General features: G+C 38.7%; 3 protein-coding genes across 3 annotated transcripts; 1 reads left to right on the top strand and 2 right to left on the bottom strand.

The window, feature by feature from the left end:
* Positions 1-1,763: 1,763 nt before the first annotated feature.
* On the bottom strand, positions 1,764-5,503 carry rgs9bp (regulator of G protein signaling 9 binding protein). The gene is made up of 3 exons (XM_020930672.1): positions 5,408-5,503; positions 3,121-3,427; positions 1,764-2,149 (listed from the first exon to the last, which is right to left on the bottom strand). Exons 1-3 carry the CDS (start codon positions 5,501-5,503, stop codon positions 1,764-1,766), a joined length of 789 nt encoding a protein of 262 aa, XP_020786331.1.
* Positions 5,504-9,509: 4,006 nt separating this feature from the next.
* LOC110165463 (tripartite motif-containing protein 16-like) lies at positions 9,510-11,362 on the top strand. Its single transcript, XM_020930661.2, has one exon. It carries the CDS (start codon positions 9,510-9,512, stop codon positions 11,199-11,201), a length of 1,692 nt encoding a protein of 563 aa, XP_020786320.1. The 3' UTR covers positions 11,202-11,362.
* Positions 11,363-11,793: 431 nt separating this feature from the next.
* Positions 11,794-22,224, bottom strand: zgc:56231 (uncharacterized protein LOC406257 homolog). Its single transcript, XM_055151160.1, is given in 19 exon segments — positions 11,794-12,090; positions 12,730-12,849; positions 12,920-12,987; positions 13,778-13,880; positions 14,279-14,444; positions 14,833-14,972; positions 15,318-15,332; positions 15,334-15,492; positions 16,015-16,177; positions 16,766-16,912; positions 17,276-17,338; positions 17,512-17,623; positions 17,706-17,882; positions 19,929-20,022; positions 20,343-20,527; positions 21,062-21,200; positions 21,613-21,732; positions 21,801-21,896; positions 21,997-22,224. Coding segments are annotated over 19 exon segments (2,379 nt in total). The 5' UTR covers positions 22,090-22,224; the 3' UTR covers positions 11,794-11,871.
* Between the last annotated feature and the right edge of the window lie 161 nt (positions 22,225-22,385).

Raw genomic sequence — 22,385 nt, 5'->3', positions numbered from 1 at the left:
TACCGCTTTGGATGGCGTGTTCCACAGTGACAGTATAGCATTAAACATGTCGATATTCTGTTATTTCCATTGCATGTGTTATTTATTGCATAAAAAAGGAAACTTAGAGTGCTTGCCTCTCCACAGTTCTGACTGGTAACTTGATTTGGTGGAACACTGCAGGCCAAACAATAACTCAGCTCAATAGAGACAAGCAGGTGGTGGACCCTTGACCAGAAAAGAAATGTTTGAATAAAGTTGTGTTTTATTTCCATGCATTTGTAGAATTTTATACATTTTGTTTTCTTCTCTTTGTCTCAAGGCCGAGTCTCAATCCCTTAACTTCTCCAAACTCCTTGACACCGGCATCAACTACTGCAATCTCTACAATTTGGTCACGGGTCATTACAGAAAGTTCATTCACCATATTCTGTGAAATGTTTTAAATTAAATTACTTTTTTTCTGTTTTTCTCTTGTAGCGAGTGGTCTCACCTCACAGCCAGACTTCATGGAGATGACCAATGAATGGGCCTGCCCTGGATATGGGCTGGCCATGTGTAAAGTCTAGAAGGGAATAAGATATAATATTTAACATCGTGTCTACAATGATTTTTTTTTTTTTTTATATAAGCAAAACAAATAAATGCTGTCAGCTGACTTTGTGGTTTTATTCATCACTTTCCTAATCTGAAGTTTGATATTTACCACGTGAGGACCAAAATTTATACTGATTAATAAAGATAGCTGAGTGGTATGGGATATGTAGATGTTAGGGATGTAACAATAACCAAAATATCATGATATCGTATTGCCAAAGTTCTCACAATAATATTGTGGACCATCACAATATATTGAATTACAAGTCTCTTTGCTTAAATTAGTGCAGCAATAGCTAAAAAAAGACAGAGAGAATTACATAGACCATGATCCTTTGCTCCATTTCCGTGCAGACCACAAGAAGAAATAACAGTTCTAAACACTTTTAAGTCTTCGTTCTTTGGATTAAGTCTTCTCAAGGCATTTTAAGAGGAAAAAGTAGCATATTAACAGTTTTGTTATCTCCACAAAATATTTCAGTAAATATCATACCGTGAGGTTAATACCGTGATGATATTGTATCATGAGACTTGAATATTGTTACACCCCTAGTAGACACCCTCAAAGTAATACTAAACTCTCAAGTAGTTTAAGTCAATAAAAACACGAATTAATGTCAAACTTACTTACCACACTCTGATCACTGTATTCTTCTGTGCTGAATTGAAATTGTTTGGATATTGAACACAAACACAGTAAAACCGCCATAACAAATTCATGTTTAATTCAGCCCAAATTTACATTCTCTATTATTTTTGCTTGTACAACAAATGTAACATTTAATTAAATAATATAATAATAACATAATAATTAACTTGAAAGCAAGAGCTATAAAATGCAGAGGGTGGGTCTTTGTACAGGTCAAGTTGGAAAGTTTTAAATAGCTGTCTGATCCAGTAGTAAGTGATACTGAGCAAAGGAAAGGTGAAATATGGCAGCTTTGGGGTAAGTGCAGGACTACTGGCTTCTTTTAATACAAGCAGCTTAAGTAAGAGATTCAGTTTATGTTGGTGACAAAAGTTGCTGTCCATGATGTTGATATCTGTGCACTCTACCGGACATAAAGATGGAATCAACTTCCTAGAAAATGTTAATAAAATAAATAATTTGAATATTTAATTACAGTACATAGAGAAATGAGACTTAAAAGAACTGAAAATGATTCTTATGTGAGTGACAGTGTCCTTCAGGTGAAGAGGACTATGCAGATGGACAGAGTGGTTGCCACGGCAACCATCACACAGAGCAGGATAAGTGCAAACACATGACTGCGCTGGCACAGGCGTTTGGGTCCCTCCCCCTCTGTCCCGGAACACTCCTCATCCACAGACAGAAAGGCCATAGACAAGCTGTCAGTGCTGCCCACAGGCAACAGCGCCCCCTGTGGCTCCACCATCCAGCGCAGCACGTTCACCTTGGTCTCCATGTCCTCGATCATGTGGTCCATTCGGCTGATGTCCTGCTCCAGGCTGCAGCGCTCCTGTCCCTCCAGACCAGCAGGGAGCACTATGCTCTCTGCCTGGTGCAGGTCTGGCAAACTCAAAGCTCTGGCAGCCACCTCACTCCCTCCTCCTGCAAAAGGGATGCTGTGGGCTCTATTCACGCTTACGTCACAAACCAGGAAAACATTTGGAAAGATGTGATTACAACTTCCCAGGCCCAGTTTTCATCAGCTACATGTCAATGTAGCGTTTCGTTATGTTCGGCTAATCAACAGTTACAGCCATACCTCAGTTTTCATAATTTCACCACTGACACACAACTCCGAGCGCGTTGGGTACATGCGATTAGAAGATATGAGGGTGTCTAATTCAAGATGATTCCAAACAGCACATACATATGCAGTCTTCACTTTACCGCTGATCACATTTACGATGAGTTTGATCACTGTCAGTTTTAATAGATCCATGTTAGGTGAGCCCATTGTTCTTAACTACACTGGAACTTGTAATCGCATCTTTCCAAATGTCTTCTTCGTTTGTGACGTAAGTGTGAATAGAGCCTATTATCAGTCATTTGTTAAGCTGTCTGGAGCATGCTCAAGCTACTATGGATCTAAGGACACCAGTTAGTGGGCTGATACAGCGCAGGTGCTGTATTCTTCTTTCTATTCACCTTATTCCGGATGTTGCTGTGCAAGATGCCATCATAATTTAGGTTGTATTATTTTGTATGGAGCTGCTGATCTTCGCAGCAAATAAAATGGCTATAAAGTCATTTTAAAGCCCCCTAGAGAATCAGTGCAGTGGTGACTTGTTGGTGCACATGAAAATTGAACAATTTACTCAAATTAATCTACTTTATGTCTATTTGTAATTGTAACTGTAAAATTTTCTCAAATCTTTGTTGAAATGAATGGATGCTCGTTTAACTGGAAGTGGCACCACAAGAAAGCACAGTTTAGGAGTGTTTAGAGACAAAAGTGGGTGGTGCCCAGTATGGTGAGTAAGACCCTTAGACGCTTAGTCACGCATTAGTAAAGAGTAAACTATTATTAAAAAGCATTTTACAAACTAGGTGGAGTTTTCTGTGTATGAGTTTACCTTGTAATCCTGTCTGCACCAGAGAGATGTTATTGGCCAGCGTGAAACTGTCGGCCATCTTGAAGACCTTGCACATATCGACGTGCAGGAGCTCGAGGCTGGAGGAGAAGCCCACCCAGAGCAGCTCACAGTGGCGGCGATGGTCTGGGGGCAGGCTCTTATCCCTCAGAGATTTGGTCAGGTGGGTGCAGATGGTCATGGCGAGCTTCAGGGCCCTCTCCCGGGTTTGTCTGAGCTCATCCCGGAGGTGGAGAGAGTCTGTACAGCCCCCCACACATGAGGCCAGGTGACGGTGACATGCTACCACCTGGAAAACATGTGAGATCTACAGTTAATATTGTTTATTTATTAAAATTCTTATCTCTTTTGATTACTGAGCCTTGAGGAACACATTTCGTTCTGTCATGTGTTTCTCTCACATGTTTGAATGACAAATAAAGAACCTTAAACCTTGATTTAATTTGATTTAATACTTTTCAACTCATTTTTATTGGCATCTACTGAATATAATGTACCATATTTGTAGATAAAACATGTTCTTTCACTTTCTCTTTGAACACTTGGACTATTGTAGCTGTCTCTGATGCCCTCTGCTAGTCTAGTACTTTTGTCCAGTTGACAGAATTGAGCTTTTCTTTTGCTATGTATCATATCTGGACAACTGAAGGATTACACAGACCTAGTAACAATATGGAGTGAAGCCATGGTTGCAGTAGCCACAAAAGTGTATAGCTAATCTGTAGAGCACCTGCGTACTAGTACTTTTAACTTACAAACATTTTTATAGTGAATTCAAGACTTTTACTCTGACTGATAATTATTAGGAACCTTACATTTTATTTTATTTTATTTTTTTGCAAGTTGATAACACAATACATTAGAGTCATTTATTTGGGCTTGGGGCTAGCATAAAGACTAGTCAACCTGAGATCATTTTAACTTCCATACACATCTCATACAATTATTATACAATGTAATATCACAAGTGCATATGAGGCAGAACCATTGGCCTATAAAGATCCTAAAATGAAACAGAACAAGTTTTACAGACATAAATCATACACTATATATTATTTATAGACCTTTTCATGCCCAGAAGGAATACCTGGGATAATAAGAAATGTTATGAATAATCTCATTATCTGTGATCTATTTCGGGATAAGCCATGACAACCTTGTGCAGCCACAGCTTTGGCCCAGTTGTAAGTCAGAGATAGATGCAAGATAAAGCCCATTCATTTCAACATAAATAAACTTTGCAGATGACATTTTTAGTTTTAGGAATATAGTTAATTGCATGTTTTGTTGTACTTTGGTTCTTCTATTAAGTTCTATTAATTGCATTTTTATCTTGCAATGAATCCAGGCTAAAAGGTTCTGTTTAGCTGTGCATATTTTATTCTGCACTCTTCTTTTTTAATGTTAATGTTTTATGATGATAATGTAAGTTTGATTCAGAGCAGGGGGAAAAAAACAGGTCTGTTGTCCTGAGCCCTGGGGTTTTAGGGGCCCAGAACTGGACTGTCTTCTTATTAATTTATATTATACAGGGGCTGCTAAATCACTTTGTACTAGTAAAAGTGCTCTAAGAGTGGCGAGACTGGAGACTAGTAGTACAATGGGATATAGTGTGAAAGTATGTCATCTAAATACACTCAAAAGATTCATTGGAGCAAGAACTGTTACTGAGAGAGTGCCTTTTTAGCCATAGGGGACACAAGTTCTCATATCTCATGTGTTTACAGTTCCAGTTTGGTACAAAAACATCATGCACCCGCCAACGCAGATGGTTTCAATGGCCATGTGTTGGTACATGTTATTATGTTTCACTGCTGCTACTGAAAATTTTATTTCTTTCTTGATCAATAAAGTATCTATCTGTTTATCTATCTATCAATCTATCTGTATTTCAATTAATTATCTGATATTTGTGTATTCTTTTGAGCTTTTTTTTTGTTATATATTTGTAACTGTGTTTAACTCAATCACCTTTGTTACTAAATCAGTACATAATCAAAATCATACAATTGGGGTATTATCAATATAAATTTAAATTTTGCTTAGATTTTTCTCTTCTTTAAGGCAAATCTTAACAAATAGTTTACACAAATTGTCATAGCCATTTAGCATCAGTGCTTTTACTAATGCATTTTCTCTCATTTATCCAGGCTTTGGACAGACACAAATCTTACAGGACTGACAACAAATCTGGTGGTTTGACACTCTCTCACTTTCATTACAACAAATACATTTCAATAATTATGGATTATAGGAGATCTTACTGTACCTTAATCAGGGACTCCACCAGAGCTTTCGCATCAGTCAAAGATTTGTCTGTGCTGACAGTGCATTCATCACTCACTTTGTTATTTACAAGTGGCATGAGGAACAGACAAACCAAGTCCCGATTCTGCTCTTTACTTCTTCTTCTCTAACCTCCTCTGCACGTTTTGTCCCACCAAAAGATGCTTCATTCAGTAGATGAGGTTCCAGTGCTCACTCCCAACTCCCCATGGTCCCAAAATTTCACTCCTGCCCGATTCAAAACCTGCAAAAGTCTTCAACATCCTTTGGAGACAAAACAAGTGGCAAAATCTACAAGAAAAATGTAATAAAAGTGATGTAAGTTTGAAACAAGGTGCTACCTAATCCAGTGATTGACCCCTATGCAGGCTACTGACGCAGGATAAAGCGTAAAGGTAATCTCATTAAGTTTGGCTGGGTTGAGAGAGGAGGAGAGAGGCAGCTGCTGTGTCTACTACAATGGTCCTTTTACTAAGTGAGAGGTTGAGCTGCGCTGCTTCACTACACTGCACTGTACAGGGTCACACTGCCACATGGCTCATAGACTTGTATAGGCAGGGCTTACGTCGACTTTTACCATCCTGATGTTTTTCAGATGCTAAGATTAATGACCACAAATAAGTAGTTTGTAAGTTTTGGAGTATAATATAATAATAATATAATAACACAATTCTATATAGACATTTAAAGGTCTTATATATTAAAGAAAATGGACTCTTGTAAGCTTTAAGCCATATTGAAAATGGTTCCTCCTCAAACACATACCAGAAGCTTTGTTTTGTTTCATTCACACATGTTTGAGGAATCCTTTATATCCGCCTCTGTCCCACCTTGTGATATCATGTAGTGGTAGTTTACAAGCTAACAGCAACTTTTTACCTTTAGTTCAGAAGAGATGGGCAATTCCAGGGCTGAAATTATCTAAATGATTCTAGTGAAGGTGTATGGAGTTTAGAAACACAGTGGAGCACTTCCTGTATTGCTACATGACATCACAAGGTGGACAAAGTGTTTTTAATTTGAGGGAAGAACTCTTAAATATGCAGGGTTTATGTGTTAAACATGTCTGAATGAAACAAAACATAACTCCAGGTATGTTTGTGATGAGGAAACATTACATCATAGATCAGAAAATAGTGTAATATGTGCCCTTTGAGAAAAAACTCAAGGCCAATCTGCTCACAGAGACAAGGAGGTGACACCATCAAGCCAAGTTACAAATCAGATCTGTGGGAAAGCAACTCTGCTGGGTGCTACATGTTTTTCAAGATAATTTTGAGAAAAAAACAAAACAAAATAAAAAAAACAAAAAACAATGTGTAATTAAATAGTTGCAAGACAGATACTGGTCAAAAGTTTTAGAACACCATACTTTTTCCATATTTTTTAAACTGTTGACCAAAACGTATTTAAAATTTTTGATTCGTGCAAGTAGCCACCTTTGGCAGATATAACAGCTGAACACACTCGTAGCTTGTTCTTTTTACAACAGAAATCAAATATTCTTCAGAAAGTTCTTCCCAAGTCTGTTGCAGAAGTTTCCATAAATATGTGGTACTTGTAGGTTGCTTGACTTTCACTCTTCTGTCCAGTTCATCCCAAAACCAGCTCGATGGGGTTTAAGTCTGAAGACTGTGCTGGACACTCCATGTTTTCCAGTTTACCATCTTCTTCTTTTTTCCTGATGTAGTTTTGGTAGAGCTTGGACTTATATTTTGTTATCTTTTATCTTTCTCTTACCCTCTGGCTGTTCAGTATGTACCTTTGTACCATTTCAAGCTCTTGATTGGACTTGCGCGACTTGATTTACTTGCAATAAATAACTGCAAAAATTAGGGTGTTCTAAAAATTTTTAACTAGTAGTGTACATGTAACATTCCAATTAAAGCAGTCAGTACATTATGAGCCACCTTTATATATGTAATATATAAAGGTGTAAAGGCATACTACACTTTTTTTTACAAAATTTGCCAACACAAAACTTATTTAGATCACTCCAAACTGCTCTAAAATGTAGATTTTGCATAGTACCCCCTTGTTAGATTGTGAGTAGATTATGCATTGAATTTAACTGTTCAAATGGCTATATATATATATATATATATATATATATATATATATATATATAATATATATATATTATAGGTCTAGTATATAACAGTGTTTAGTTGTGTGTTGTGTGTTGATGTCAAGGTCTGTAAGCACTGCAAGATGAAAAGGTGGGAATAAAGACGTGTCCTTTCTTTTCTCTCTCGACTCTCTATTGGCAAACACTGACAAAAAAGATCTGAAAACTCAAGAAATAACAAAACAAAACTGATTTAAACAACATATTTTGAGAAGCCTGTGATCAATATGAGCATTCATGGTCCTGTTTAGGTGTTTGATTTTCAACAACAATGTGAGAGTGACTGATAAACTCCTGGCTAATGCTTGTGACTGCAATTTTGTGTGTGAGAGACAAATCTTTCAGCTCTTTCTGGTCAGATTGTGTTAAAATAAAGGTCAGATTAAAGTCCTACTTGAGTACCAGAGCTTCAAACAGAGCAGTGCCTCCAGTTATCATCACACCCCCAGGGAATGTTGGGACATCAGCTGCAAAGTATAAGTAATTGGCTATAAATTTAGGAAGTTAAGTGTAAAATGCATTAATTAGAAAAAAAAAGAAAATTGAATGGCGATGCACTTAAGCTTGTGTATAGCTTCCTAGAACTTGGTCATTTGTATCTTTTTTTTGTTCCCTTAGGACTCAAGATAATGGACGACCTCGTTTGACCGAAGTGACGCATGTTCAGCATATACCAAGCGTGAAATGTATGCCGTGACTGCTATAGAGGTGTACAATCCCATGCATAAAGAGAGAGAGAGGGGCACTTTGCTGTAAAGACATGGTTAGGACAAAGAGGGTATAAAATAGTGGATTAAATGGTGCCCACATGTGAACTTTCTTTGACGTCTTAAAGAGAGAACTGGTGACTCCGAATAATACTGCCCCAAGTGAATGAATGTGAGTGAATGGTGTTGTATGTTTTTGTCTAGTTTATAAACCGCCTAAGGCCCATAGTGAGATGTAGACAGATAAATAATAAAAGGTTACTCAAACACAACTCCAAGTATGTTTCTGCAGAGATAACAACAATCTAAAATGGCTAAAAGTTCACAAGAGTAAATTTTGTGTAATATAAAACCTTTAAAAAACATATTTTTTCTCTGGTATTTAGTATTAGACAATATATCATTATTTTATATTTTGTTCATTGTAAAGAGCAAGACTAAAATTGGTTTATAATAAAAACCAGGTCCACTTAGCCAGGCTGGCGCCACCTAGTACCTCCGCCCATTTCTCTCCAGAGACTAGGTCAGGAATCGGAATACACTGGACCATTCGCAGCAACCCCGGAAGTGCAAGTTCAGGCACCAGCCAATCAGTGAAGAGCCATACATTCTCTGTGACTCCCGAGATTGAGGATTTAACGCCGAAACAAAGAGAATGTTTAGTGAATTTTATCAAGGGGAAAGAAAAGTACCTGCCTACTGTTGAGCGAACAAATCCTTATGCTGCGAGGTCAAGACAGTTTCCACAAGGTGAAAGTCCTCACAATGTACAGTAGATTTTTTTCACTTCCTTTTTTTATTGTTAGTTAAAAGACATTTATTAACCTTACATGTTTGACCCAGAATCTGCACAGAGAAGTGAGTGAAAATGGTGTACAATTTAATTACCAATCCATTTTCAAATTTCATTTATTTATTTATTTTAATTTCTGCTTCTTTCCCCTCTCTCCTTTTCTCTTAGCTTTCCTCCTCTCTATCTCTGTCCCTCTTTCTCTTTGCCTCTCTCTCTTTCCCTGGTTGTGCGTTGGGTCTGGGATCATTACGCACCAGCTTAAACTATAAATATATACAGTATACAAAATCAAAAAAAAAAAAAAAAAGGAAAATAAAAACTAGCTAGTGTTTGCTGCTTCTTATTGGCTGAGGTTAAATGGGTGGTCCAACATGGCACTGCCCCCAATGTTCCCCAGTGACATTCCAACCCACCCACCCAGTGAAAAGTGAAACTCCACAACACTAACAGCAAAAACATGGCGGAGAGCAAACTTCAGCTAGACCTTGACGCTTTTTCTTGCCCTATTTGCTTGGAGTTACTAAACAACCCGGTAACTATCCCTTGTGGGCACAGCTACTGCATGAGATGTATTGAAAACCATTGGAACAGAGAGGAAAATTTTGAACTTTACAGCTGTCCACAGTGTAGGCAGAGCTTTGCGCCAAGGCCGGCCCTGGTTAAAAATACAATGCTGGATGTTTTGGTGGAGCAGCTACAGAAAAGTGGATACCAGTCTGCGTCTACTGACCACTGCCCTGCTGAGAAGACAGATATAACTTGTGATATCTGCATTGGTAATAAACTAAAAGCAACAAAGTCATGTTTACAATGTGTAGCTTCCTATTGCGAGGTACATTTACAACCTCACTACCAATCAGACGCTTTGAGGAAACACCAACTGATGACGCCAACCAGAAATATCCAAGAAAATATTTGTACCAAACATAATGAAGTAAAGAGGATGTTTTGCAGTACAGATCGGGAGCTCATTTGTGTAGCCTGTTGCATGGAAAAACAACATATTGGTCATTGTGTAGTTACAGCTGCAGAGGAGAGGGATAAGAAGCAGCTAGAAGTTGAAGCAAGACATCACCAAGTTGTGCAGAAAATTCTAAATAAAGAAACTGATTTGGAAAGTGTCAAAAAAGAAGAGCTTGATCTAAAATGCAATGCAGAGGAAGCAGTTGAAATTACAGTGGAGAGCTTTACTGGGCTGATTCATCTAATTCAGAAAAAAATGTACGACATAGAACAACAATTATGGAAATGGCAAAAAGCAGAAGAGGAGAAAATCCAACAGCGTTTGGAAAATCTGGAATTTGAGCTTAAAGAACTGAAGATGACCCAAGCTGAACTGAACTCTTTAGTGCAAACTCCTGACCATAACTTCTTCCTACACAAATATACAATGTTATCCAGTGAAATCCAGACAAAAGACGACATCCAAAATACAGAAATGTCAACTGAAAATACTGTAACATTTTTGGATCGTGTATCTATCTCTGTGGCAGATCTAACTGATAACTTAAAGCTTTCTCTAACGGAAGAACTAGCTAAAATACTACCAGAAACTCAAAAGATGCCAACTCAACCAGATCCAAAAACAAGAGAGGACTTTTTGAAATATTCATGTCAAATTACAATGGACTCCTACACTGCCCATTCACAAATCAAGCTTTCAGATGGGGACAGAAGAGCTACGCTTATGGAGGAAGACCAAAAATACCCCAAAAATCCTAATAGATTCAGCTACTATTGGCAGGTTTTGAGCAGAGAAGATCTGATCAGTCGCCATTATTGGGAATTGGAATGGAGAGGTTCAATGGTGGATATAGGATTCGCATATAAGAGTTTAAAGAGAAAAGGAAGTAGCAATGAATGTGTTTTTGGACTTAATGACAAATCTTGGGCTTTATGTATTGACAAAACTGGCTGTTTGTTTAAGTTTAACAAAGTCCAATCGCAGGTCTCTGGTCCGATTCCAGCTAAAATAGGGGTCTATCTGGATCACGATGCAGGGGTGGTGTGTTTTTACAGTATTTCAGACACAATGACGCTTCTGCACAGAGTCCAGACTACGTTCACACAGCCGTTGTATGTGGGGCTAAGGTTTTACTGGGGATTATATTTTACTGGAGATACTGTACAATTTCTCACTCTTGAGTAAGAGCATGGGGAAAGCCAATAATGTAACTTTTCATGTGTGGTCATCTGCTGACTTTTCAAGAATAGTGCACAGTCATGAAACGTATTAATCTCCATGGAGACAGCCATTAGGCCAAAGTTCAGTCAGGTTGTGGAGATGAGAATGCAAGTTTTTCCAAGTTTATTTTTAGCAGTGAGACTTGTAATTTAATAATGGCAAAATTCATCAGTTTGATTCCATACTGTCTTCATTAAAAGGTCAATTTTCTGATCTCTGTTGTGTTGTTTCCTTGTCAAAAACATACCCAGAGTTGTGTTTTATTTCATTCACACACATTTAACTCACAAACCCTATATATTTAGGCTGAGTTCTTCGCTCAAACACAAAATACTCTGTTCCACCTTGTGATGTCATGTGGTAATGACACTGTTCTAACATGGCTTAAAGATCACAAGAGTCTATTTTGTGTAGAATAGGACCTTTAAGTTTCATCAAGCATTCTTTTTAAGCTCAGTAATATTCACAATGAAGCCATAACATTGCTTTGGCCATTAAAACTATAACCATTTGTGGAGCTCCTTATTTCACACAAGAATAAACCAGGACTCTCCACCCACTTTAAAAACCATTTAATTTATTTTAAAATAATCACACACATAAAATATTTTACATTTAAAAACATGGTATAAAATTAGCGTTTGACAGCCCTCACAGTCTTTCTCAGGGTGCGAGCAGAGCCAGAATTTCTTGGCGATGTCACAGCGTCTTTGATGTTAGCGAGGAGACCACGTTTGGGCTTTGGCGGCAGTGGACTCGTCTTTAGGGACTTGTTTTCCAGTTGTTGTTTTAGGGTCTCGATTTCTCTGTCTTTTTCAATGTTCTGCAGCAGGACATCCTCTAGAGATTTACACTAAAGGAAAAAAAAAAACTCATAAGTTAATTTAAAGCACATATGAGAGGTTAGACTACCAAACTAACAGTCAAATATTTAAGATTTTGCTAAACATTTGACCTAATTCATCCTTTTTCGTGTACTTCCTGTATTTTTACAACTTTTCTTAACTTTACACCAGTGAAGTGGGAGTGATGTCAAATATTCACCACATATACTGTCTTGCCTAAAGTAATAATCACAAAAACATGAAAACCTGCCATGTGGATTTCAAATGCAACGATTTAATACTTAATCCAATTTTAAAATCTTCAAAAATAAAAAGATTACATTACCTTAATGTCACTTTTTCTGATGGGTCACCAAGGTTATGGTGTCTTTATTTCTACCCTTTGATAAATTTGGTTTGCAATAAGCATACAAACATACATTTCACGCACACTTTTTGTGAATACTGAAGGAAGACTAGACCTGTCAGTTGTGCAGAGTGACCATCTGTTTACTTGGTGATTTGGAAGTTGTTTTTATCTGATCACTGACTCTTTAGTACTACTGTTAAAAGCCAATTTTGAAATCTGGCTACAAATGATACCTTCTGAATATTTCCTTCTTATTTTTTTTAGCTGTTTCCATCAAACACAGTGAATATTTGCTCACCAGATCCTGAGCTTTCCTCTCGAGCGTTTCAGCCTCCAGTGACTTCTCCGAGAGGCAGCTTGTGAGCCACTTATGTCCCTCATTGAGATCTTTCAAACTTTTCTCCAATGACACAATCAACTGAAGAGCAAACATTTAGCAAGAATAATGGACAAAAACAAAACTAAATTCACACAATACACACAAGTACCTGTTGCTTGCTCTCACATATGGTTTCCAGTGCAGACTTTTCTTGATAAAGCCTCTTACACCTCAACTCTGTTAAAACAAAAAGATAAATGGTAGTATGATTCCATGTATTGTTAATTTTCAGCCCCATTCCCGATTACGATTTTACGCAATACAGAACAGAATCAAACTCTTTGTCACATTTCATTTAGATTGGCAAGAGTGAAACCTGGACTTCTAGATTTTAAACTCAGAAATGCTCTTAAATTCTGTTGGTACCAAGTTTTCCAACCCACGGCTGACTAAAAGGTGTTGATTTATGCTTTTTTTTTTAATGGCAAGTAAGAAATTTACATTCTTTTACAACGGAACATAACATTAATGAAATCATAGCAGAAATAACTATTATTATTATTTTTTTTTATTGGCTCAAAAAGGAATGGGAAGAAGAAAACTTGTTTAATCCCACCCCCTCTTCTAATCTAACACAATGAGCTTTCTATTAAATTTTTCCAGACATTTTACATTAAATTATATGAACTATTTACAAGTGCGGACAAAGAGTTGCTGTGATAGTTTGTATGTGCTCTAATGTGGGACTTTGCTTGCCTGACCAGCCAGTCCTTTCTATATTCTTTTCTAAATCCAGAAGGGAATTGGCACCAGGTGAAAATCATCTGTGCAAACTTGAGATAATCCAACCACAGATGGTTATTTACATCCTGCATCTCTCTAATGTGGAAGACATCTCCTCTCCGAAACTTGTATCATTCAGAACAAAATAGTTTGGTGCTTCGATTTTGGATTCTGAGAAAATCCAAGGTACATGTGTCCGTACTTTGACAGATGTTAAAGAGGAGACAGGGAACATGTGCTGTACCTGCTGTTTCTGTCTCTCTGGGTGTTTCTGTCTGAGTAGATCGATCTGTCGTCTCCACTGAACCTCCTCGGCCTTGAGCTGTCTCCAACTGACGCTTCAACTCCTGCAAAGAGACAAGAAGAAAGACACATCAGAGGGCGTTAGTGGTACATTGCTTTAATTCAACATGATGGACAACAGCCGTTTAATTTGAAATAAGGGCCTGCAATAAAATAAGACTTGAGAAACTTGTGCATAATAAAATTTGAGCCATTTGGAACCAGTGAGTACATAGGTTTACCAATGAGTACTTTGAACTACTTCTGCATTAAATATAAACTAAAAACTCCTCCCAAAAGGTTTAAGTTTTTTTTTTTTGTTTTTTTATTGATTCAAGCTTGCACACATACAAACATCAATAGTTCACCCATTTGCAAGTTCATTTTCTATATGTAAATCTGAAATACTTTTGGAAATGACACTGCCTTAGGAGATGAGAGTACAACGAAACTTAAATCATACCTCCACTTTCTCTTGTTCAGCTGTAAACTCATCCAGTGGGACATAATCGTCCTCCAGGTTCCTCATGGCGTTCTGATAGGCGTGCTCTTTGATTGCCTCCTTGTACATCTCAAAAGTGTTTTCCAACTTCTCCTGGTAACTTTCCTTCAGTTCCTCAATCTCTCGGCTAGAAAATAAGATCAACAAATTCTTTAAAAAGGTGCACCATGTAACTTTTTGGTTAGGGGTCCATCACCTCCTCGTTTCTATGGATATGCCATTGCTCTGAAATGTTGCACAGTAAGACTAAACAGTTCTACCTTACATTTATGCAAGGTGGTGTTATAGCTCAAAAATAGAAAAGCATGCATTCTGACTAAACAGGATTGCCTCTTCACAGATCTGACCCATAACTGTGTGTCTGGTTTAGTCTCCACAAAGACAGGAATGTTTAGTACCATATTGTGAAACATTTCAGAAAAGCATTTGACGGGCCCACCACCAGAACAGTTACACAATGTACCTTTAAACCTATAGATTTTTAAAAATTAGAGATGATAGTACAGTAATTATACCTGCGTAGTTCTTCACTCTCCATGATCTGTTGCATCATGGCGTCCCCCATTTCTTTACGAATTTCCATTTCCTGAACTAGGTTTTTCCGACGTTCAGCCAATAACTTACTTTTCAGATTCTCTATTATGTTCAGAAGCTCCTATAAAAACAATACAAGTGAAAAATTAAAATGTGGGAACAAAACACTGGAATAGGGCATCTAGATAGGAAAACAAGTAGGTGAAAGCATCAAATTTTGAGTAAACCTTTCTAAAAAATGTTTTTTAATATATTATTTTGTTTGCATTTTCCCTTTTGAATAAGTAAAGCAAAACAATTTTAAGTAAGTGCCTTTATATTTTCAGCATATGGTCTTAAGTGTCAGAGTTTCCAGTAATGAAAAATTTGGGCCATAACCACTGTAATTAATTCAAACCAGGAAAAAGTGTCATGTAACTCTAAAAAAACAGCTTAGATACAGTGATTTTAATGTTGAATATATTACGTTTTGTGGCATGAGGGGACATATCTGCTTCGTCCTCTTCATCCAGGAGCTCCTCTTCAGACAGGTACCCCTCCACAGACGGGCTGTCTGTCCCAGGACGCACCAGGGGCTTCCCATCTCGACCAAACAAACACTGAGACATGTGGACAGACTTGTCTGGGATCACCTGCACCACCTACAGGCAGCAAGAGGAAAAGCAATTTAGGTCAAGGCGTTGTGAGTGTGTGTGTTTTTTTTCCTCAGTAATGTGTCATTTTACTTATTTGATTACATTTTATTATGCTACTATTCAAGTTATTATTACTTTTATTTATTACATTTATTTGAACCAATTACCAAAGCACAACACCAAATCTGTGCACTGACAATAATGACAAAGCTTGTTCCGAGTGTAAAATTATACATTCTAACTTGAATAATTTGAGTTGACTGATAATTTTTTCCCCCAGATGTTCACTTGCTGGTCTAATAATTGTAATACCCCGTCTCACCCCCATTTGCTCCAACACAGGTATCATTTACTTAAGGAACATTCATCTTTTCTTGGTAGAATAATTTGGTTGTATCAGACAAAATTGGTAAGTATTAGTATTCTTTCATTGGCCAATATCAAAAATAACTACATATAATAATTTACTTTGTCTTTATTCATCACATTTGAATGGTTCAGTTTGAGTCTGTACATTTCTCTTCTCACCTGTCTGGCCACAGCGGAGAACTTCATGACATGGAGGGTCTCATCGTAGGTGGAGGCGCACTGGTTTATGTTCACGATCATTGAGGCTTTTCCTTTTCCACAGAAGAACGACTGGAACAGCTTTGTGAGCTTACTCTCTCTGAATGGGATGCAGCTTTTTGATCTAGGAAAATTGAAATGTTGATGTGCATTTATATGAAGATTATGTGCCCTGATTGTCCTTCATCCTTTCTTATTCTTTTCACCGCTATATACATAAAGGATCGAGGTACTGCTTTATAATACCTTAATTATACCTTAATTAGTCTTAATAAACCACTTATTAAGCCTTATTTGTTCATTACATTTAAGAAATTAGGACATTAAATTGTTAAACCTTTGTTCATGCTTTATTATTAAAAATAACAGTTATAATAAGCTGCCGCTGATTGAATATTAAGTAATCAAGGTAAAAACAGAATTCAATTAGCTTTTTAGTGCGACCAAGGACAACCACATCAGCATATTACCAATAGTAATTTAAACAGAACTTTACATAATGTTGCAATTTCACTTACAACCTTGGGAAGGTTCTAGCCATAAAAAAATAAAAAAAAAAATTTTAAAAAAAAGTAATAAAAAAAATAAGTAAAAAATGCTTTTGCATTTCCCCATCTAGTCTGTCAGCTCAGACTAATACAGCTTAGTAGAACCAAGCCTAGTCTAAACCCAGTAATAAGAAATAATTACCCCATTGTTTTATGTGCTTCACCTGTCTCCCTGGTTGTTGCGCAGAGCCATGATGCACTTTCCCAGGATGAGCAGAGAGTTGTTGATGTTTGCAGCTTCTTTGAGCCTCTCTCCAAAAGTCTTTGTTTTGTTGCACCGTTCAGATCCGGCCAAATCACACAGAGAAAACCTGAAACAAACAAAAGGAGTTTACAGCCATAATAACCTTAGTACAACACTAAGAACAACGGAGATGTTGACTTGCAGAAAACAATGAGGAGCTGTAAACTAATTAGCACTGGGGTTAGTACACCATGTTGTTAATGAGGGAGCTCGCCATAGTAACCAGTAACATTTATTAATTTGGAATAAAAACAGAATAGATTATAAAAACAAAATTAATGTCTATTTAAAAAGGCAAAAAAAGATAATCCATTGCTGCAACAACAGGTAAACTTCCCATAAAATACATTGAAAAAAAATATTTCTAAGTTTGACCCATCTAAAAACTTTAAAAAGTTCTGATATGCAAATTGTTACTTTAGATACTTACTCTGAAATGGCCTTCACTGCATCATTGTCAATTTTCAACAGCTTCATTGTAAATATGCTGTGGCTGTAAAATAAATGGTTCACATTATAAGTAGTGGTGGCACGTTATATGGATTGTAGGACCAAAAAAAATGACAAAAACTTAATGATTTTTAGTGATCAATCTATGCATGTATTATTATTGCCAATATTTAACTTACATTTTCTTCATTATAACTTCAATATAGGTGGACTTGCCTTCTACTGGAGCACTGGTTCATTTTAGTAGCAGCTGCACTTCGGTTCTTGTTTCCATATTGTAGTATCTTGTTTGCTTCACTCAAATTCATAATATTGATCCACCTCAAATCTGAAAATATAAAACATAGTTCATTGTGGCCTAAAAAGGTAACTTAATCATTGGATTTTAATATAAGAGAATGTACCCTCACCTTTTACATAAGCGTTTCCAGCTCCATCGTCACACACTCTGAGAACAGCTCTTTTCTTGGACTTACAGCAGAGGGCGGGCTGGAGCAGGTCATACACACACTCATTGTAGATTTCAAAGAAGGCGACCCACAAGGCAAAGTGACCGCCATCTGCTGTCATTGTGCTGTCTGCTACCACTGCAAAAAGAAAATATAATGTTACAAGCAAAGGGCTGTTTTCATATTTGACAATGTGATAATTTGTAACATGTTCAGATAAGATAAGTAGTCAGTATTCTTGTTTTTAAAAGAAATATTCGTAAAGAAAAATAAGGAGTTTTGCAGCCACACAAGCACTGGTGAGACACTATGGCTATAAATGATGATTACCATGTTATTATAGTATTACATTTAATATTTGCCAGTTTATTGAAATATATGATGCCAATGTGAAAACCAAAACAATATTAAAACAATATTTATCAAAGCCCCGAGATACTTGAACTCCTCCACTTGAGGCAAAGACTCCCCACCCACCCGGAGAGGGCAAGCCACCTTTTTCCGGTCGAGAACCATGGCCTCAGACTTAGAAGAGCTGATCCTCATCCCAGCCGCTTCACACTCGGCTGCAAACCGCCCCAGTGCACATTGCAGGTCCTGGTTTGATGAAGCCAACAGGACAACATCATCCGCAAACAGCAGAGATGAGATCCTGTGGTCCCCAAACCGGACCCCCTCCGGCCCCTGACTGCACCTAGAAATTCTGTCCATAAATACAATGAACAGAACCAGTGACAAAGGGCAGCCCTGGCGGAGTCCAACATGCACCGGGAACAGGTCTGACTTACTGCCGGCAATGCGAACACAGCTCCTGCTCCGGTCATACAGGGACCGGACAGCCCTTAGCAAAGGGCCCCGGACCCCATACTCCCAGAGCACCCCCCACAGGACACCACGAGGGACACGGTCGAATGCCTTCTCCAAGTCCACAAAGCACATGTGGACTGGTTGGGCAAACTCCCATGAACCCTCGAGCACCCGATGGAGAGTATAGAGCTGGTCCAGTGTTCCACGGCCAGGACGAAAACCACACTGCTCTTCCTGGATCTGAGGTTCGACTATCGGCCGGATTCTCCTCTCCAGTACCCTGGCATAGACCTTACCGGGAAGGCTGAGGAGTGTGATCCCCCTATAGTTGGAACACACCCTCCGGTCCCCCTTCTTATACAGAGGGACCACCACCCCGGTTTGCCAGTCCAGAGGTACTGTCCCCGACCGCCACGCGATGTTGAAGAGGCGTGTCAGCCAAGACAGCCCCACAACATCCAGAGACTTAAGGTATTCAGGACGGATCTCATCCAATCCCGGAGCCTTGCCACCAAGGAGCTTTCCAACCACCTCAGTGACTTCAGCCAGGGTGATGGATGAGTCCGCCTCCGAGTCCCCAGCCTCGGCCTCCTCCTCGGAAGACGTGACGGTGGGATTGAGGAGATCCTCAAAGTATTCCTTCCACCGCCGGACAACGTCCCCAGTCGAGGTCAGCAGCTCTCCCCCCGCACTGTAAACAGTGTTGGCGAAGAACTTCTTCCCCCTCCTGAGGCGCCGGACGGTTTGCCAGAATCTCTTTGAGGCCGTCCGATAGTCCTTCTCCATGGCCTCCCCGAACTCCTCCCAGCTCCGAGTTTTTGCCTCCGCAACTGCACGGGCTGCAGCACGCTTGGCCCGCCGGTACCCGTCAGCTGCTTCAGGAGTCCCCCGAGCCAGCAAGGCCCGATAGGTCCTGAGCTCTGGGTAGTGACCGAAAGGACGAGATCGCGGATACAAGCGCTCGAAATGAGTTTCCTCCGTAGGGTGGCTGGGCGCTCCCTTAGAGATAAGGGTGAGGAGCTCAGTCACACGGGAGGAGCTCGGAGTAGAGCCGCTGCTCCTCCACATCGAGAGGAGCCAGTTGAGGTGGCTCGGGCATCTGTTCCGGATGCCTCCTGGGCGCCTCCCTCGGGAGGTGTTCTGGGCATGTCCCACCGGGAGGAGGCCCCGGGGAAGACCCAGGACACGCTGGAGGGACTATGTCTCTCGGCTGGCCTGGGAACGCCTCGGGGTCCCCCCGGAGGAGCTGGAGGACGTGTCTGGGGTGAAGGAAGTCTGGGAGTCCCTGCTTAGGCTGCTGCCCCCGCGACCCGGCCCCGGATAAGCGGACGAAAATGGATGGATGGATGGATATTTATCAAAGCTCATGTCACTTACCAGTTTCATTGAATGAGGAACAGGAGGGTGAACGGCTTCTGAGAGTCATTGATAAAGCATCGTTCCCACAACTGCCTCTTAAAGTGTCACTCTCCTAAAAGAATCACAGTAACACAATTAGACATCTGTAAAAAAAAGGTAAAAGGTAGCAGTATTATGAAGGTAAATAAATGGGGATATGGGTATAATGTTCCTATATACTGTAATTTTCCCATTTATAGTAATATAATGAAGTAATATCGAAACTTAATTTGCACAGATAAGTACATGGATATCAGAGAAAGAGAGCTTATGGTTTGCTGGCTAGGGAACTAAACCTACCGTTTTCTTGCTGAGTGGAAGGAGCGCAAAATTTTGACACAAGAATTTAACAGTCATAAATAAAATAAATTGTAACTGGCTGAAAAATTTTACCTCTTTACATGAAGTGAAAATAGCAGCCTTAATGCTCTTCTCCTGTTTGACTTGATCTGGAGTGAGAAACTGTGCATCGTTACGGAGATAAGGTTTGACGTCCATTGCTTCGTACTGATGACCTCTGATGTGCTGGAAGGTGGCGTCCAAAACACGAGGAAGGATACCGGGATCCTTTGGAGATCCTAAAGAAAGAGTAACATACTGTGTATAAACTTATTAATACAAAAAATATATAGACATGTGTTAATATGCTGGAAAAATAAACATACGAGGTTCAATATGCTTTTTTAATTTAACTTAACTAGTGCTTAAAAGATGGTGGGTTAGTCAAATGCTTTTCTCCAGAGATGTTATTACTTTGTCTCGAATGTTTCACCACATGGCATTAAACCTTTCCATCTTCATGGAGACCAAACCAGACCAAGTTACACGTCAGAGCTGTGGAGAGGCAACCCCGCTCACAGACAGAACGCCTGTTTTCTAGGTATTTTTGAGCTATGAAACCGCCTGTATTTTAATAAATGTAAGGTAGAACTATTTAATCTCATACTGTGAAACATTCAAGGTAGAGCATTGACATATCCATTAAAAGGTGACTTAGTGCACCTTTAATTTCTAATGTCTAGGTCTTAATGTCTTTTTATCAACTTTTCACTTCACTATTTTTCATTGTAGAATTGCCATTATACAACAAATATGGCTAGTTTAACACACACCTTGAATAGTGTAGGTCTTCCCTGCATTTGTGACACCATAACTGAATATAAGGGCGTTGCTCCCATTCAAGAAATCAGACATCTGACATTGGACAGTTTCCTCAAAAAGTTTGGCCTGAGTGATGTCTGGACCAAATATCTATAGGTCAAAATTACATAATACAAGAATAATGTTATGAATTGTAAAAGGGCCAATTTTACACTATTTTCTATGTTGTAATGTTTCATCGTCAAAAACACACCTGAAGTTTTGTTTTGTTTCATTCACACATTTTTTAAACACACAAATCCTGCATATTTAGGTTGAATTCTTCTCTCAAATGACAATCACCCTATGAGATAACTATTAACTTGAAAACTACCACTACATGACATCAAAAGGTGGAACAGAGATGAAGAGGAGACAGTATAATAAAAGGGTTACACAAACATGTGTAAATGAAACAAAACCCAACTCCAGGTATGTTTTTGATGAGGTAAGAACATTCTAACATGGCCTAAAACTCACAAGAATCCATTTTGTTTAATATAAAACCTTTAATGATACCAACTTGGGTGAACGAAAACTTGTGGATAGACATCCCAATCCCCTTCTCACTGCTCTTCATGTTGGCAGAGCCTTTTGGTGCGTTCAGGGTCACCGTTTGGTCATTTTCAATCACTACACACTCCTAAACAAAACAAAAATAAATATTAAAATGTCAATATGATAAACAAAGTAATATTTGCATGTCTCTACCTGGTCTTCACCACTGTTGAGCTCCTCTTTAGAAAAAGGCCTTACTCTGAGGTAGACACTCATTGTTTGTGGCTCAGAGTCACTTGACTCTTGAACCTTGAAAAAACATGAACACAATGTTTTGTATGTATATGTACAAATGGAAACAACTAATAATAACTGACAAAACTGTTCGCTTAGCTACAAAAGTGTTTACCTTTTCTGTTGTAGTTTGAGCTAGAGTCACGTCCATGTCCATAGGCTGATGGTTGACACTTTCATCATTGATAAAATCATTGGTAGAACTCATTTTGAGCTAATAATCCAGAAAGTGAGAACAGGAAATAAAAACAAATGCAAAATGTATTCCAGTTATCAGTTCCAATAATAGCCCAGTGGGGAGCTCCTGACCTGAAGATGAAAAGTGAGGAGCAGGTTGTAATTAGTTTAAATTGAATGCAGGTGTCCACAGAGCAGAGAATGTGAAGGAGAGCGGAGCCACTCGTCTGTTCTCACATTCATGTCAGTTTCTTGATGATAAAAATACATTTTAACATATTTGCATTATTAAATATAACAAGTAAAAAAGAACCCTCTTGATGGATG

Source organism: Boleophthalmus pectinirostris, unplaced genomic scaffold (assembly GCF_026225935.1).
Source record: "Boleophthalmus pectinirostris isolate CB_2022bp ecotype Guang Dong unplaced genomic scaffold, ASM2622593v1 HiC_scaffold_15, whole genome shotgun sequence".
NCBI classification, from domain to species: Eukaryota; Metazoa; Chordata; class Actinopteri; order Gobiiformes; family Gobiidae; genus Boleophthalmus; species Boleophthalmus pectinirostris.
This window is presented reverse-complemented; position numbering and strand designations above follow the sequence as displayed.

What these genes read in the sequence shown, in the direction of transcription:
- LOC110165463 (XM_020930661.2), top strand. Translation starts at nt 9,510, where the DNA reads ATGGCGGAGAGCAAACTTCAGCTAGACCTTGACGCTTTTTCTTGCCCT.
- rgs9bp (XM_020930672.1), bottom strand. Translation starts at nt 5,503, where the DNA reads ATGCCACTTGTAAATAACAAAGTGAGTGATGAATGCACTGTCAGCACA. An exon ending in TGGTGGAGTCCCTGATTAAG is followed by an intron (nt 3,428 to 5,407) that starts GTACAGTAAGAT and finishes CATGTTTTCCAG; the next exon opens with GTGGTAGCATGTCACCGTCA. An exon ending in GGTGCAGACAGGATTACAAG is followed by an intron (nt 2,150 to 3,120) that starts GTAAACTCATAC and finishes TCCCTTTTGCAG; the next exon opens with GAGGAGGGAGTGAGGTGGCT.